Source organism: Trichechus manatus, unplaced genomic scaffold (assembly GCF_000243295.1).
Source record: "Trichechus manatus latirostris isolate Lorelei unplaced genomic scaffold, TriManLat1.0 scaffold00004, whole genome shotgun sequence".
NCBI classification, from domain to species: domain Eukaryota; kingdom Metazoa; phylum Chordata; class Mammalia; order Sirenia; family Trichechidae; genus Trichechus; species Trichechus manatus.
This window is the reverse complement of record NW_004443940.1, coordinates 20,252,353-20,271,832: the sequence shown is the minus strand read 5'-3', so window position 1 is coordinate 20,271,832 and position 19,480 is coordinate 20,252,353. Positions and strand designations below refer to the sequence as shown.

Here is a 19,480-nt window from a genome sequence, read left to right as displayed (position 1 = left end):
TTGTGTCATCTGCATAATGCCAGGTTGTTAATGAGTATTCCTCCAATCCTGATGCCCCGTTATTGTTTATAGAGGCCAGTTTTTCAGATTATTTGCTCAGCATACAGATTGAACAAATATGGTGAAAGGATACAACCCTGACACACACCTTTCTTAACTTTAAACCTACAGTATCTCCTTGTTCTGTTCAAATGACTGCCTCTTGGTCTATGTACATGTTCCTCATGAGAATAATTAAGCGTTCTAGAATTCCCATTCTTCGCAACGGCAATGGTATCCATAATATGTTATGGTCCACACAGTCAGATGCCTTTGCATAGTCAGTAAAACACAGGTAAACATCTTTCTAGTATTCTCTGCCTTCAGCCATAATCCATGTAACATCAGCAATGATATCCCTTGTCCACGTCTAATAAGTTCTATAGGAGAGAGACAGAGAGTCAAAGGATCATTGAAAAGAACTCTCTGCTCTATGTGAGTTGAGAGGAGATTTCTTGTAGGAAATGACCCAAAACCCATTGCTGTCAATTCCAACTCATAGCAACCCTATAAGACAGACTAGAACTGCCCTATAGGATTTCCAAGGCCGTAAATCTTTACGGAAGCAGACTGCCACATCTTTCTCCCCTGAAGTGGCTGGTGGGTTTGAACTGCCGACCTTTTGGTTAGCAGCTGAGTGTGTAACCACTGCGCCACCAGGGCTCGTCTGGGAAATGTCAGTTGAACTGAATCTTGATGATAGAGTAAAACTGTATCAGTTCTACGGGGGACAGAAGAATATTCCAAGTTGGGTGGTGGAGCTGAGATTGAGGCAGAAAAGCATACTGATTTTAGAGAATCTTAAAGGGTGGATACATTAAGAAAGGTTTGGGATTCAACACTCAGAACTATTTTGACATCATTTTATATGTTCTTGAGAGCCATTAGAGACTCTGTGCTGTGCTTTAAAAAGATTGTTGCTATGCCAGTGGCTCAGATAAGAGGGAGTCTGGAAGGAGGAAGACCGGTTAGGAAGATTTACAATTGCCTAGGCAAAAGGAGATAGATTACAAAAACATTACAGCGATAGGATCAGCACTGCCCATGAATTATCTAATAAGAGATGATAGGTGAAAGAAGACTTCAAAGGTGATTCTGAGAGTAAAATCTAAACAATTGGGACCACAGCAGTGTCATTTGTAAACATAATGAAAACGAAGCAGGTTTTAAGGAAAGATTTTAATTATGGTTTTGACCATATTGATTTTGAATTTTATATGACAGAATGACCAGCTGCAAATGCCACTTTGAGAGAGTTTGAACTATAAATGTATATTTGGGAATCATCTGCATCGAAGTGATAGTTGGAATCCATACAGATGATTCCACAGAGCCCTGATGGTGCAATGGTTAAGTGCTTAGCTCCTAAGTGAAAGGTCAGAGGTTCAAACCCACTAGCCTGCTTCGCTGGTGAAAGATGTGGCAGTCTGCTTACGTAAAGATTACAGCCTTGGAAACTTCATGGGGCAGTTCTACCCCACCCTATAGGGTCTCTATGAGTCAGAATCAACTAGACAGCAATGAATTTGGTTTTTGTCATCACTTTCCTTCAGACTGGCTCCATACTCAGGATAGTTGACATCTAACTCTAGTTCTCAGTTAAACTGAGATCAGTGTAATTATGTCCACACATTAATCTGACTGAGAATAGGGAAGAGCACTTGACTGAAGAGAACTGATCGTCCTGATCATAAATTATAATTAGAAGGGCTTTTGTAAATTTTCTCTGTTGGTACATCAAAAAGATAACCATAATATCTGTACTTTACTTTCCCAATGTATTAAATAGAGATTCCTTCTCATGCATCTATCTGGTCATTGCAAAGGTACAAGAGAGAACATTTAAAGAGTTGTACCGACATTGGAAAGTTCGAATTTACTCTTTATGGCCAGGTTTTGCTTTATTTCCTTTTTGGAAAGCAATAAATTACAAAGACATTCAGAGCTTTTTGTTTTGTTCTGTTTTTCCCACCAAACCCATAGAAATAGACCTGTTGCCATTTTTTACGCAGGGTATCAAGATTATCTTCTACTTAAAGCTTTGTTCGAAAAGAAACTTCAATTTGAAGAAATTCATGGCTTTTGAAGTTTCCAAAAGAGGCTAGGAAAATAGAAATTCAGTGATGATGATGCATTGATAGTAGTATTAATAATTACAGTTAACATTTACTGAACGGTTACTATATGCCATGTTGTTGTTAGATGCTGTTAAATCAGTTCCAACTCACAGCGACCCTGCATACAACAGAACAAAACACTGTCCATCCTATGCCGTCCTCACAATCATTGTTATGCTTGAGCCCATTGTTGTAGCCACTGTGTCAGTCCATCTCATTGAGGGTCTTTCTCTTTTTCACTGACCCTCTACTCTACCAAGCATGATGTCCTTCTCCAGAAACTGGTCCCTCCTGATAACATGTCCAAAGTGTGTGAGATGAAGTCTTGCCAACCTCACTTCTAATGGGCATTTCTGGCTATACTTATTCCAAGACAGATTTGTTCATTCTTTTGGCAGTCCATGGTAGATTCAATATTCTTTGTCAACACCATAATTCAAAGGTGTCAATTCTTCTTCGGTCTTCCTTATTCATTGTCCAGCTTTCACATGCATATAAGGTGATTGAAAAGACATGGCTTGGGTCAGGCACACCTTAGTTCTCAAAGTGACATCTTTGCTTTTCAACACTTTAAAGAGGTCTTTTGCAGCAGATTTGCCCAATGCAATGCATCTTTTGATTTCTTGACTGCTGCTTCAGTGGATGTTAATTGTGAATCCAGGTAAAATGAAATTCTTGATAGCTTCAGTATTTTCTCCGTTTATCATGATGTTGCTTATTGGTACAGTTTTGAAGATTTTAGTTTTCTTTATGTTGAGGTGTAATCCATACTGAAGGCTGTAGTCTTTGATCTTCATCAGTGAGTACTTCAAGTCCTCTTCACTTTCAGCAAGCAAGGTTGTGTGATCTGCGTTATCGCAGGTCTTCCTCCGATGAATCTTCCTCCAATCCTGATGCCCGTTGTGTTCTTCTTCATCTAGTCCAGCTTCTCAGAGTATTTGCTCAGCATACAGATTGAATAAGTATGGTGGAAGGATGCAACCATGACGCATACCTTTCCTGATTTTAAACTATGCAATATCCCCTTGTTCTGTTCCAGCGACTGCCTCTTGGTCTATGTACAGGTTCCACATGAGCATAATTAAGTGTTCTAGAATTCCCATTCTTTGCAATGTTATCCATAGTTAATTATGATCCACACAGTCGAATGCCATTGCATAGTCAGTCAATAAAACACAGGTAAACATCTTTCTAGTATTCTCTGCTTTCAGCCAAGATCCATCTGACATCAGCAATGATATCCTTTGTTCCACATCGTCTTCTGACCAGCTTGAATTTCTGGCAGTTCCCTGTTGATGTACTGCTGCAGCCGTTTTTGAATTATCTTCAGTGTCAGGAACATGCAGTGGACAAAATCAGAAACTGGCTATTGCTAGCGTCTTAAGCAATTTCATCTAGTTACCTGCTGAAGGTTTCCAAATAATTTAGTTGCTAATTCTTTTATGACCCTCTTTAAAATATTAGATGAAAGTTCAGCAGTTCTGGAGTGGGTGATTCATTTAACAATGGTTCCACTTCAGTTTTCTTTCTCTGTAAACCAACATGACCATTACAGAACTTGTGATTTCATCAATGTTTCTTCAATTACATATGACTTCCGTAAAGATTTACAGCCTTGGAAACCCTGTGGGACAGTTTTACTCTGTCCTATAGGGTTGCTAGGAGTCGGAATCGACTCGACAGCAGTGGGTTTGGTTTTAGAGTGCTGTTACTATCAACATCTGTTGCTAAGAACTCTGAAACTATTTTACCATCATTAAATTTATATAAGGATGTTCGAATATGATTGTCACTGTGTTGTTTAAAATGCATATATGATTACTGTGTTAAAAACGTACTGTGATTTTTTGATCTCTCCACTACTATCAATTTGTGCTACCGTTAAACTTCAAGATGTATTATTTTTAGTCCAACTGGAAAAGAACTATATTTGTACATTATTCCATTTGGATACCATTTTTTAAGATGTGACAGTTATACAGATATCCCACCTTAAGTACTTAAATAGTTTAACATGATGTTTCCATCAGTATAGCTCTTGGCCTGTTCTTATGTATAAGTTTAAAACCTTGCATATCTACATCCTTGTCAGGCAAATGCCATGGGCTAAAACTGAAGATAATAACATAAGATTCATGTCTCCCTGTTGCAGGTTACAGTTGTCGTGAATTGACAGTTTCGAAGAACCTAACCTGACATCAAAGGATTCAGATGATCTTGTTAGGTCAATTAATGTTAATTTTCATCTTCCATTAAATTCTTTTAAGGTTTTCCTGTTTTCTTTTTTTCTAGCCAAGTCCTATACCAAGTCCTATTTTGGGGCGAAAGCCAAATGCTAGTCAGTCCCTGCTTGTATGGTGCAAAGAAGTTACAAAAAACTACCGGGGAGTAAAAATCACCAATTTTACTACGTCATGGAGAAATGGTTTATCTTTTTGTGCAATATTACACCACTTTAGACCAGATTTAATGTAAGTAGAAACATTTTACATTCCTCACAAATATTTTGTGAATAATGTTTTTTATAATAACAGAAAATAATTTCTTAGCACGTGTCCTGAAATGCTTGATATTATATTTCTTTTTTATTAGAAAAAAGCCCCTCTTGCTTTTTTTGAGAACAGAAAAGTATGCCAGAAAGAAAAATTCTTTCTTCTTGATGCCTAAAAACAATCTTTTCTCTTTAAAAAAAAAAAAAAGTTTTTCTCCTTAATCTCATACAAAGAACCAACTTCAAATTATTATGAAAATTGTGTTAGTATTAAAATGAGATGAGACAAATAAGCCTATAGCTCTTCGTACATTGACAACAAGGGATTACCTCATGGTAAATTTTGGTTGTCAAGGCTAGTCTCTGGTCCCCTGCCTTAACTTCTCTTTTAGATGGGAAGCTTCAGGCAATGAAACATGTAATCACTGTTTTTATTTATTTATTTATTTATTACCTTAATTTTCCACACTATTAGTTTTGTTGATTAAATTGCTGTGAAATTGCTAGTTACTCTTTGGTATTACAGAATGTCAAATTTTTAGATTCAGTTTGTTTTAAAAACAGCTGTTTTGTCAAATACCATATGTACCCACTATGCCATTTTCTCCCTCAGTGACTACAAGTCTCTGAATCCTCAAGATATTAAAGAGAACAACAAAAAGGTAAGAATTGCCAGGGGAAAAAATATGTAGTTTCAATTTTGGCTTCTCTGCAGATTTTTGTTCATTTGGTGAAGTGAGGTGGTTTTATGAGGTCATAACTGCAGCTCACAGAAAGTATTCTGCTTCCTGCAGTTCAAATAGGATTGCATGGTCACTCTAGGTTGTCAAGGATTTTAAAGATCACAAGTACAAACTGCCATCAGATTATAATATGTGTATGACCTGCATTAGCTGTTTAAATATTTGTTCAAACAAGTTGCTTTTATTCCAAGATTTACCTTTAAAAAAAAAAAAACAAACCCGAACCTGTTGCCATTGAGTTGATTCCGACGCATAGTGACCCTAGAGGACAGAGAAGAACTGCCCCATAGGGTTTTCAAGGAGCAGCTGGTGAATTTGAACTGCCAACCTTTTGGTTAGCAGCTGAGCTCTTAACCACTGCACCACCAGGGCTCCATCTTTAGAAAGTGTTCCCAAAATTGTTGTGCCATAAACTATTGTACGAGTTTAGAACAGCACATTGGAAGAAGATGGGGGGAGCCTAATGGGTTTGTAAGAAAGAATGCATATGAGTTTTAGGTTCCTAGAAGAAAAAAGATTATGAATATTGGTTCTTTTCATTTTCTGGTAAACTATATATCTTTTTTCCACATAATTAATGAATATACTGAGATCAGAGCTTTCCAACTGGTATGAGGGATACTGATCCTTTCAGCCTCCAGGGCAGCTGGGTAGGCCTGAGCTGCTGGATCCCCCTGGGCCAGTTGACTGTGACTGCCAGGTGACTTACCCGTTTACCCCAGTGTCTGCAGTACAATATTATAATTTTCTGTGCACCATAACATGACAAGGAGGGAAGCACCTAATTCAGTACATAGTAGGTACTCAATTAATGGGTTTTTCTTCTTGATTTTTTGCACTAAATTGAGTTCTTCAACTGAAAAAGGAGTGAAATGTCTGATAACAGGAGTTCTTAACCCAGGATCTGTGCACAGAATTCAGGGGGCTCTTGAACATGGTTATGGAAAAAAAATACATTTTTACTTTCAATTTTGAATATAGGCAACAAACCACTGTGTTATTAGCCATGCCTAAGACTTTGTCACCTTTAGAAATCACAGATACTTCGTATCATGTTACAGTTCTCGCAAATATCTTCAAATGCCTTTTAAACTCTTCAGTTCTTCAAAATTACATTAGTTAATACATTCATAAAAAGTACATGTATTGCTTTTTCCCAGATGTTGTTTTACTAATATTTTGATGGTTGTATTTTTCAACTTAATCGGTTTCTTTTATAATCCTTCATGTTTTTTGTATTTAAAACATTATTCTGAGAAGGGGTCCATAAGTTTCAACACATTGCTAAAAGGGTTTATAGGATAAAGGGGTTAGTAACCTATACCTATACTAAAGGTTTTAATCTACTTTAAATTAGATAATTAAAAATACCAATGACAAAAAGCCTATAAAGGGAACCTTAATAGTTCAGTTAACAGACAGATATTTAAATCAAAGCAATTTTTATTTTCACTGCTCTCTGAAAACTAAAAATTTGTTTTGCCTTTTAAAAAATCTTGTTTTTCTGTATGTGTGAATACATGATGCTAGCCCGAAAATAATACATTTTAAAATTTCCTCTTTTTTTTTAAATTGAAATATGCCTCCAAAAATGCTGATCTTTAAAAATCAGTTTTTCTTTATAGAAATCACCTTTCTGGTGGCATGCTACAAAGAAAGTCATTCTCATGAATTATTTCTTGTATGATTTTGGAGCCTGTGTCTATCAAAGTAAAGTGCCCTCTTTTTCATCAATTAAATTATATCTTTAGCTACGACATTTCTTTACCTACATTTTCTTGCATTTGAATATAATACTAAGCTAATTTGAATGGAGATGTAAGCATTTTAAACATAAGCCATCATTATTTTTATAAAGCAAAACTTTCAATTTACTGCTGGAAATTTTGAAAAAGAAACATTGTTGATTTCACCTATATATTTTTAAAGAAGGTAAGGAATCTTATTAGGCTTTAGTCACACTCCTTTACATTGTTTTCTCAGGAACTTAATGATGCGCAGTCCTCAGATTTACATATTACTAGGTGGAGAAGAATAGCTCATTAAAATTTTTTCTCAAATCTTCCAGACCAGATAATTACAGCTTTTTGAAAGGATTTTAATTTAGATGCTCTTATTCACTGCACTATTCAATAAGTGATTGTTTTTGTAGTCTTCCCTTTTCATCACCACGACGTCTTGCCTGATATCTGCGTTGAGTATCTCATTTGCTACCTGCAGATTTATTTCCGGCTTCACACAGTTCTTCCCGATAACCCTGTATGCCCTCAATTGGACGAAATGCAGCACAAGAAACAATGCCTGTGTCTTAAGTTCCAGGCAGACACATAACAGAACTCACAGTGACTTCTCCTTACCAATTAAAATAACATCTAGGAATGAATAAGACAATTTTCTTTGAAAGACCTCTTTTTTTCTTCGCTCACAAACAGCTAAAAAGACAGTAGGTGATTGACCACAGTAGAAGAGGTTAACCTATGGGAACATTCCTTGACCTCGCTTACAGGAAACCTGGTTTGCTTTTAAGTGTTTTTTTAGTGCAATTAGTGTACATAAAATGAATTGCTATATAAAACAAAACACCAGCAGAAGATTCCCCACAAGGAAGCTAATCATTTCCCCAGGTCTGTGAAAAGTGCTGAATGAAAAAGGTATTTACCTGTGACATCTGATCTTAACCAGTATGTCAGTGTTTTAGGTAATTGGGAAATGTTTAGAATACTGCCTGTGGTGCTTTTATTGATGGTCTGCAATTGATGTCTGTCAATCCAGTTGTCAAGGCACACGAGGAAGAAAATGACTTTAATTTTCCTAAAATGTGTAAAATAACCAACAGGCCTGTACACGCACACCAACTGAGCCATTCTCTCTAGTAAATATTTTGAGGTACCTATATTATGAAGCATAGTGCTGTGAAAATTAGAGAGGTTTTAATATCGCAGTTTATTTTTCATTTTCTTTCTTGCTTATTCCACAACATTTATTAAACTACAGGAAGAATATGAGACACAGATTAAATTCAGAGGCAGAAAATGCACTTCAACATGGAAGTGCAAAAGACTGATTCCTTCTGAATTGTTACATGATTTCCTAACATTTCTTTTAAGAAAAACTTTGAGTTATGATCCTAAATCTAGGCTGTTAGGAAGAATAGACACATTACACCCCAAAAGAAGAATGTAACTAGAGGATCCTTAATTTCTGCAAGAGTACATCTAAACCTTTAGCCATACTTTTAATGCTTCCTAGCAACACAATGCTGTTTTCAAGGGTTAGTTCAGGATAGTAATAATTAATTGTAAATTGAGAAACAGCTTTGATTCTTCAAAACTAGAAAAACCTGATGTGCCACAGTCATTTAAAGGCTAAAAAAATAATACAATGCAACCTCACATTCTCAACTTGGTTGTAGTACTCAAACCAATTTATTCTTTCCACCACGGATGAAGTGAAAATGAAGTCACTCTTCTCATTATGAAAATCAGTCTTAACTGAGCATTTTAAAAATGTTTCTATGTTTCTAGGCTTACATAGCATTTACTTGTATTTTATATCAGGTAATCTAGGGGTTAGTTCTTTGGGGTTATCTAGCTGTACTTTTTGTTCCCAAATCACTGCAACTGCATGACCATGGATAAAAGAGGTTGACATAGGAATGATATAGCTCGAGATGGATTAGTCTACTGTTTCTTTATACCCTAAGTTCCTTATCTTAAAAATCCATTCTAAGATTTTTTTTGTGTGTTTTAACTCTTATTTTTGCTTATCTTCTTTATTGGAAAAGACTCTTTCAAATGCCTCTACCTCACTTTTACAAATTTCTGACTTTTGGAATTTCATTCATTTTGTATGTCATGATGTCAGTAATACAACGTACCCTCCAACAACAACAAAAATCCATTAAAATTTTGCTGTTTTAAAAATGTGTAGATTGTCTGGACTATTCAATATACCTTTTCTTCTTGCTTCCTTTGAAGGCATACGATGGATTTGCCAGCATAGGAATTTCCCGATTATTGGAACCTTCTGATATGGTTTTATTAGCAATTCCTGACAAGCTGACTGTTATGACTTATCTTTATCAAATAAGGGCACATTTCAGCGGCCAAGAACTAAACGTCGTTCAGATAGAGGAAAACAGCAGTAAAAGCACCTATAAAGTTGGAAACTATGAGACAGATACAAACAGTTCTGTTGATCAGGAAAAGTTCTATGCAGAGCTTAGTGATCTGAAGCGAGAGCCTGAACAGCAGCCTGCCAGCGGAGCAGTAGACTTCTTATCGCAGGACGACTCCGTATTTGTAAATGATAGTGGGGTTGGAGAGTCAGAAAGTGAGCATCAAACTCCTGATGATCACCTTAGTCCAAGCACAGCCTCCCCTTACTGTTGCAGGACTAAAAGTGACATAGAACCCCAAAAGTCCCAGCAGAGCTCTGGGAGGACTTCAGGATCCGATGACCCTGGAATGTGTTCCAGTGTGGACTCAACCCAAGCACAAGTTTTGTTAGGCAAGAAGAAACTACTGAAAGCTGAGATTTTAGACTTAAGTGACTTATATGTTAGTGATAAGAAGAAGGATGTGTCTTCACCCTTAATTTGTGAGGAGACAGATGAGCAAAAGCTTCAGACTCCGGAAGTTAATAGTAACTTGGAGCAAGAAAAATTGGAGAATTCCAGACCCTCAGAATGCAGATCAGATCCTGAATCACCTATCAGAAAACCAAGTTTATCTCCCACTTCTAAACTTGGATACTCGTACAACAGAGATGCAGACCTTGCGAAGAAAAAACGTATGTCCCTGAGGCAGACAGAGTCTGATCTGGATGCTGACAGAGCCACTGTAAATCATGCAGATCATTCCACGAAGTCAGTCCAGGTAAGAGTTAGAATGATGAAACGTGTTTAATAAGTAGTTATTCTGTGTTCTTGTTTCTTTTTATATTTATAAAACGCTTTAAGTTGTTAAGATGCACTTAGGACCTTTTAATCACTGTAAAATGCTACAGTGATTAAACGTAAAGTATAATTTCTCAATAGAGAAAAACCCAGAATACATCCACTCTCTATTTAAAGATTGTGATACAATATTTTAAGACTATAAATAAATCCCGATTTTAAGAATGAACGATAAAGTGTGTCATCTTTTCAAATCAAAATATTTCTTTACCTATAAAAGCAACATATTTTAATATGAGTAAGTCAAAGATATTTCAGTATTCCATTTAATAAAGAGCATCATTCTGAAATCGTGTAAGGCCAAATTAAATATTTCCCATTTAAAGCATTTTCCTCAGATATTTTAGTTGCATTGTAATTGAGATTTTTAGTCCCATCATTACTTATAATTAAAAATTTCAGTAGCATTAAGATTTCTCCCCATGAGATGGATATTTACTGTATTTAATTAAATTTGCAGTATCATCAATTATAAGACATACCATGAAGAAAGAAAAACAGTCCCAGTAAAACTATGGCACATGATTTTCTTATCACTTAGAATTTTTATTTTATACCTATGGAAGGAACTCTTTTAGACTTATTTAGACATAAATTTATTTATCATGTTGATACTCTTATGTATACATAAAAGGACATTTTAAGCAAAATAAATTGATTAAAGCATTTCTGAAACCTCCGTATGTGAAATCTGACTCTTCTGAATCATTTTTTTATTTAGTTGTTGGTGTTGCTGTTTTTCCACACAGTATTGTCCTCTGTGCCATCCAGAGCATGATGTTTCAGCAGCAGTTCTCAGAGTACGATCTGGGGACCTCGGAGGCTCTCTAAGACCCTTTCAGGGAGACCCCAAAGTTAAAACTATTTCTATAGTAATACTAGAGCATTATTTATCTTCTTTACTCTCATTCTCTCACAAGTGTACAATGGCATTTTCTGGAGACTACATAATTTATGTTATCTCAACAGATTGAATATAGAAGTAGGTATGAGAATCCAGTTGATCTCTCTTAAGCCAGATACTAAAGAGAGTTACAAAAATGTCAAATAATGCCATTTTTGTTACTTTTAAGTAGTTATTTTTTATTAAAATATTACCATGTAAAGGATTTACTATGGTTATTTCTAAAGGAAAAAGTAAATAACTTCTTACAAAATTTCTCAGCTTTAATTTCAAAAATAACAAATACCAATAGCAAAAACTCTTTGGGGTCCTCAGTAATTTTTAAGTGCGTACAGGGGATCTGAGACCAAAAAAGTTTGAGAATCTCTGAATTACTGCATTTCTTAAAAGAGTACTCCATGATTGTGTTTGGGATTTTCTTCCAAGCCAGTAACACTCATTGGTATATTGGCACTTTCTTGACCTTACCAGAAGGTCCCATCAGAAGATTTTCAGACAATAACCAGGAGTCATGTTCCTTTCTCAAATAGTCCTCAAATAGTTGTTGACTGAAGCATCAAGGGGTGGCAGTCATGCTACCAGGAGTATCAAGCACATGCATACGTAACAATGACATCTATGTCTCGATTGCCACCTGGATGACAGATTGCAAATTGCCATCAGTTAATTAAAAGTTTTCAAAAATGGTAAGAAAAAAATGTGTAACTTAGAATCAAAGAAATATAGTAGCTATCAGAGCAAGCCCCTGTTCTGCTTATAAAAAATCTTAGATGAACAGGTCCTAAGTACCTAAACCTCTCTGAAAGCTCTCAGGCCAGCATAATGTCCATATCATACCAGTTGCCGTCAAGTTGACTCCAACTCATGGCAACCCCATGTGCGTCAGAGTAGAACTGGGCTCCATAGGGCTTTCAGTGGCTGATTTTTTGGAATAGATCGCCAGGCCTTTTCTCATGTAGGTTTAACAGTTGCAGAGTTTGGTGAGCTTAAGTTCTTATATCCCATACAGAATATCATGCTGTGATTCTATTCAGATGACTTAAGTGACATACAAATACGTCCACTGGATGATAGAAGCAACAACTGTTCACAGCTCCATATGTCTGGTCATTGGTCATTGGTTTATTGATCAGAATTTTGTTTAAGGTAAACTTAAAGGTTTTTGGCACCAGACTGGCAAAAGTAATACCTGACACCAAAAATAGTAATATGGGTGCTGACACTTGATAGTGTTTTTTATTGTATATAGCAGCTAAATTTTGGACAGCACACTAGCCTGAAAGCTTTCAGAGAGATTTAGGTACTTAGGACCTTTTTTTTTCTTTTTTTTTTTTTTATTGTACTTCGGGTGAAGGCTTACAGAACAAATAGTTTCTCATGAAACAGTAGTACACATATTGTTTTATGACAACGGTTAACAACCCCACAACATGTCGACCCTCTAACTTCTCAAACTTTTTTTTTTGGTAAAAATACACATAGCCAAAGATACACCATTTCAAAAATTTCTACATGCACAGTTCAGTGACATCGACTACGCTCTTCCAATTGTGCTGCTATTCTCACTTTAGATGAAGGCTTGCAGAACAAAATAGTTTCTCATTTAACAGTTACTACAAATGTTGCCCTATGACAATGGTTAACAATCTCACAACACATCAACAATATCCTTACTCAACCTTGGGTTCCCTATCACCAGCTTCCTTGTCCCCTTCTGCCTTCTGGCCCTTGTCACTGGACTACTGTACCTCGTTAGTCTCATTTGGTTTTACAGGGCTCTCCACTCCCAGGCTGAACAGTGAACCTCGGAGATAACTTCACCACTGAGCTAAAAGGGTGTCTGGGGGCCGTACTCTCAGGGTTTCTCCAGTCTCCTTTAGGCCAGTAAATCTGGTCTTTTTTTTGTGTGAGTTAGAATTATGTTCTACATCCTTCTCCAGCTCTGTCCAGAACCCTCTGTTGTGATCCCGGTCAGAGCAGTCAGTGGTGGTAGCCGGGCACCATCTAGCTGTACTGGACTCAGTCCCGGTGGAGGCCTTGGTAGCTGTGGACCATTAGTCCTTTGGACTAATCTTTTCCTTGTATCCTGTTCTCTTCATTCTCCCTTGCTCCCGAAGGGACTTAGGACCTTTTTTAATTTGAGATTTTTTAATAAGGAGAGCAAAGGCTTGCTCTGATAGCTACTATATTTCTTTGATTCTAAGATACACATTTTTTCTTAAATTTGTTTCTGTTTTGTATACTGTATTTCATCAATTCTAAGATATAGTATTTTCTCTTTCTTAGTAGTTCATATAATAATGGTGAGTCTTAAAATTGATGACCTTAGATTAGAGGAAATTTGCTAACTTAATATGGCTTTATAGACCTAAAAAAGTCATAATGTTGCCCATTTTAGTGCCTAATATGATGACCGTTATATATCTTACATATATCTGTATTAAATTTTACAACCCCACGAGGTAAGTAGAGAATCCTATTTTATATATGGGAAAACTGGGGTTTACAGAGTTGCCCAAGGTCACATAATAAGTGTTAAAGTTCAAATTCAAAACCAACATGTCTTATTCCAAAGTCTATGTTCCTAACCTTTATGCTGACAGTATCTCTTTGTTTTTAACCATAATCACACTAAAAAATAATCATAACTTAGATGTAAAGTGGTCAGCTTTACTGAAGGGCAATTTGGCAGTGTGCATCAAGTTCATTAAAAATGTTTATCTCATTAGATTCTGCTTCCAGGAATATTTCCTAAGGAGATAATCAGAATTGTATATAAGATTTTATATATAAGAATGTTCATAAAAGCATTATTTATTATAGTGAAAAATTATAAACAACCTGAATGTCAACTAAAATAAGACAAATTAAATAAAGTATGATGCATCCATATAATAGAATACTAGGTTGTTGTTGTTAGTTAGTTGCTGTTGAATCAATGCAGACTCATGGCAACCCCATGTGTGGAGTAGAACCGCTCCATAGGGCTTTCAAGGCTGTGACCTTTCAGAAGCAGATAGCCAGGCCTGCACACAGGGTTTGAACTGCCAGCCTTTCCGCTGGTAGTCAAGCGCTTAACCATTTGTTAAGCCACTCAGGGACTCCCTGAATACTAGGTAGCTAATTAAAAAATCATGTTAATGCTCACAATATAATATTTAGTGGGGGGGAAAAAAAGATTCTACAGTGATTATCTCTGGGTATCAGGATTATTCATTATTTTTATTTTTACTTTTATGTATTTTCTAAACTTTATATAAGGAATATGGATTACATTTGTAATCAGAAAAAAATAATTTGTGTGTATTTGCTCTTAAGACCAAAACACAGTTTGTCTGTGTAGCTGGTTGGGATCACTGAACACCTGTGAAATCGCAGAATTTAGTGCTAGGGAGGATCTTAAAGATGCTCTCTGTTCTAAGTCCTCTCATTTCAAAGATAAGGAAATTGAGGGATTAAAAAAGTAATAGTTAACATTTTCCCAGCACTCACTAAGTGCCAGTGCTAAGTATGTTACTCTGTTTCACTTAATCTTTACAATATCCGTATGAGAATTGATCTATTTTTATCCCCAATTATAAATGAAGAAAGTGAGGCTTATATAAATTAACTTACCCACAATTAAGTGATGAAACTGGGATTTGAACCCAGATCTGCCTGACTCCAAAGTTCTTAAACACTATGTAGTGGAATGAGATATAGTTTTTAAGTGACCTGCTCAGCATTACATTGCTCATTATTAGTGGACGAGGGATTAGCAGTCTGGTGTCTTGACTGAAAATTCAGTGTTCATTTAATTAACTTTTCTGTTTTTGAGAAAGTGTTGTTATTGTAACCAGTTCGATTGCAATGGCCAATTCCATTATGCACTATCAACATGAACTAAGAATCTATCACTTATACATTTAAATTGTATCTATTAAGACTTTCTGTTTAATTCTCATAAAACCTTGGGTGATGCAATATTCTAGAATTAGATTGTGTGGTAATGGTTGTACAACCCTGTGAATATGCTAAAATCCACAGAATTGTACACTTTAAGAAAAATCTTTCCTTATATAGGGCTGCAGGAAAGGATTTAGAAATAGTTATAGTAAGGTATAAAGACCAGCAAGAGACCCAAAAATGATGTACTAAATTTAAATTTAAAAAGGTAGTTTCACGTTATACCAAATAAAGTAATAGGCGTACTGTTTATTGACCTTCCCCTTGAACCGGAGTGATACTTATGATTGGAACCAAAACTATGCACTGAAAGGGAAGTAAAAGAAATTAAGTATTGGAGTAGTAGTCATCTAAAGCCAGAAGTTGGTTACTTTAGTAGAAAAAAGGAATTTGGAGTTACTAGCAGTATTTAAGAATTGATCTCTACTGGTGGCCAATACCTATTATTCTCCAAACATGTATTGTAAAATTATAAATTAATCCAGGAAAATTCTCTTCCAATTCTGATATGGTTAATTGTTTTTGTTGTAACAAGTGAACAATGGAGGAAGCTAGGTTTACAGTTTTTTACAAACTATGAAAGATTTGAATTTTCTATAAATATTAGTTGTCAAGAATTTAAAAGATTATTGCCACAGACATTTAATATCAACATAAAATTTGGCAGACATGTGTTTATCAATTCTGGAAACCAAAACCAAACTAAACTACCACTCATAGCAACCCTACAGGACAGAGTAGAACTGCCCCATAGATTTTCCAAGGCTGTAAATCTTTACGGAAGCAGACCGCCCCATCTTTCTCTCATGGAGCGGCTGTTAGGTTTAAACTGCTGACTTTTCAGTTAACAGCCGAGCGCTTAACTACTGTGCCACCAGGGCTCCTGTTATCAGTTCTATATGACTATAAAAATGAAGGAGTCCCTAGGTGGTTTATGATAACCAAAGTTAGTTAATGTTAGTTAATGCTGACCAAAGATCAGAGGTTCAAGTCCATCCAGAGGTGCCTTGGAAGAAAGGCCTGGTGATCTCCTTCCAAAAAATCAGCCATTGAAAACCCTACAGAGCACAGTTCTATTCTGACACGTGTGGGGTCACCATGAGTTGGAATCAACTTGATAGCAACTTGTAATGAAAATGAAACTGAGAAATTTTTAAAATGTCTTTGATGGCTAAATTATATTGTATTTAGCAAATATGAAGAATGTATATAATATCAATATGGACCTTACACCTTATGAGAATATGTTCTCATGACACTATAATCTTACACTTGACCTCCTCTATTGTTTTGACAGATTATCTAACCATTAATTAGTTTACAAATGTAGAGTACATCTTTCTTTTTTTTTTTTTTGCTTCTAATTCTGCATCTTTGCTTTTAAGCATCGAATGTTATCCAGACAAGAAGAACTTAAAGAAAGAGCAAGAATTCTGCTTGAACAAGCAAGAAGAGATGCTGCTTTAAAGGCAGGGAATAAGCAGAATACCAGCGCAGCCACACCACTCAGCAACAGGCAGCTAAGTGATGTGAGGAACATTGGTTGAAAAAACCATAGATTATAATTGTAATCATGGGTCAAGAGGAGTGATTTGCTTGTATTTTTGCTGAATAATTATTTTTCATAGACTTTGTACATTGTGAATACTTGCTATTCTTATTGAACTAATAACTTCATATTTGGAGGAACATATTGTGATACTCCTACACAGCAGTGTTAGCTATGAGGAAAAGTAAAATCCTAGAATATCATTTCCACATATACATGAATCTGTATTTCGTGTATTTACATTTTTCAATTTTAGTAGTACTGTTTAAGGTTGTATTTTGTCCATGAAAGTTAATTCTGCTGAAAATATTAGAATATAATAATGATACCAACCATTTATTGAATACCTACTACATATTTCAGGTACTACAATGGATGTTTTATGTAATTTTTGTTTCACTTGACCCCATTCAATCTACTTTCCAGATGAGAACACTGAAGCTGATAGGTAAGGTAATTTGTACAGGATCACAGAGTTAGTAAATGATGAATCCAGAATTTGAACCTGAGCCTTATGAGACTCCGGATTCATTGCTCTTTTCTGTCATAGACTGCCATCCCTACGTTAAACCACGTCTACGCATGTTTTTGTGTAGTGCATCAGAGACAATAATGAACATATAATAGTGTTGTTGTTTTTGTGTGCCACCAAGTCGATTCCTAGAAACCCTTAAATTTAGGGAAACTTGAACCTCTTCATGAATCTGGTGAAAACTATGACATCCCTCCCCTCCACCAAATTCACATATACATAAAATGGCATACTCTTCTTATGGGTCTGCAGATACCAGTTTAAGACTCTATAATCTCAAGCATTGTTTTTCAGACTTTAAGTCTGACACAATAATGGGATATAAAATCAACTTAGAGGGCCTCAATAATTATTTTTAGTGAAAAGAAACAGGATAGAATGGAATAGGAAATTTCAGAATTCATCGCATATAGTAAGCATAGTATTTTTTTTGTGAAAATTTTGTTTCAGTTGTGTGTGTTTGTGTGCGTGTTTACTGGGTCTTGAAGAAAAACGTATTTTCAACTGGGTCATGATCAAAAGCGTTTGAGAAACACTAATCTAGAGGACCACGCTTTCTAAGGAGGAACCTCTATAGCTTTTACGTCAGCTTTTTCAGTGCCTAGCCATCTCTTATGGCATAAATTTTTTGATTCAGTCATTTGCCAGATATTTATTGAATGTCTGAATTGAATATATTTATAGTGATAGACTAAACTTCTTCCCTCATGGAGTTTACATTCTGTTGGGAAGAGAGACAATAACAAATAAATAAGCAAGATAATCAAAGAGTATGAAAACTGCATATATAGTAGAGGGTAATTTGGGTAGGTGGGGGCTTGAGTGATCAGAGGAGAGGACACCTGAACTAAGATTTGATGGATAAGAAGGTTCTAATCAAGTGAAGAGCCACAGAAAGAGTATTCTTTATAAAAAGAAAGTTATTTTGTTCATATTATATTGTATTTGTAATAAACTTTGTTTAATAATTCTTTCAGGCACTCAGAAAAATGGAAAATTTGTACCTTTATATTTTTCAAATGTGTTGATTTTAGATTCAGAATACCTGAGATTTAAATGATATCTGCCAAGTGGATTTTTTAAAATTACAAATATTTTACATATATTAATAACTATCATCTAATATTTATCAAGTACTTACTATGCCAAGCCAGATTCTAAGTGCTTTTACATGGATTTTCTCATTTAATTATCACAACTGTATGAAGTAAATATATTCATCTTCGTTTTATGGGTGAAAAAACTAACACACACAAATTAATGAATTGCCCGTGGTCACACAGGTAATAAGAAACAGGCCAGAAATTGAACCTAGGCAGTTTGACTTCTGACATCATGTTCTTAAACATTGTGTTATATTTCCTTCTCATTTGGTCCTCTGACATCCTTGCAAAGTAGGAATAGATATTATTGTATCCATTGTAGATATTAGGAAAATGAGTTCTTAAAAAAGTGTTTAAACTTACCTAGGGTCACAGGCAGTGGCAAGATAGGGTCTGAATTCAAGTATCCTGACTCTTGGAACTGTTTCTTCTTTCATTCAATTCATTCACTAGTTTGACCTTTCAACAAGTATTTGTCAGTCATCTCTTCTGTACAACGTACCAATAACTTTACTTATACTTTATCTTCCCCAAGTGAAACTTAAACCTTTAAAACTCAAACCTTTAATAAATAAATTTTATTATTGTGAATTGAATATCAGAAGTGAATTACTAAAACATCTCTTATTCCATGTCTGTGACATCTTACTATATTTTTGAAGTGTATAACTTGGATTTTAAGGAACATAATGCTCGTGACAGTTTATTGAGTTAGATCTACTTATGCTGCTGGAGGCATGTAACTTGCCACATATCTCTGGAAAGCTATTATGCATCATCAAGAAATCCTCATTCCCTTTTACCCAATAATTCCACTAATAAATCTCCATAAATAGATTTTCATCACAATGTTATTTATAATAGCGAAAATTTAGAAATGGCCTAATGCTTAAAAATAGGAGAATGATTAAATAAATTATGTAAATACATATAATTGTCATGTAGCCATTAAAATTATCTAGTTAATATTTTTTTTTTTTTTTTGGTGCTGTAGATGAAGGTTTACAGAACTAGCTTCTCATTAAACAATTAGTACACATACTATTTTGTGACATGGTTACCAACCCCAAAACATGTCAGCACTCTCCCCTTCTCGACCT

The 19,480-nt window shown here is 35.4% G+C and overlaps 1 protein-coding gene across 5 annotated transcripts in view; it reads left to right on the top strand.

Moving 5' to 3' along the window:
- The window catches only part of EHBP1 (EH domain binding protein 1), a 378,078-nt gene that overhangs the window by 272,318 nt on the left and 86,280 nt on the right, over positions 1-19,480 (top strand). For all 5 annotated transcript variants that reach the window (XM_023733397.1, XM_004369280.2, XM_004369281.2 and 2 more), the window contains 4 exons: positions 4,449-4,627; positions 5,261-5,309; positions 9,368-10,267; positions 16,582-16,725. In XM_023733397.1, the coding sequence (XP_023589165.1) occupies positions 4,449-4,627; positions 5,261-5,309; positions 9,368-10,267; positions 16,582-16,725 (1,272 nt within the window). The remainder of the gene's footprint in view (positions 1-4,448; positions 4,628-5,260; positions 5,310-9,367; positions 10,268-16,581; positions 16,726-19,480) is intronic.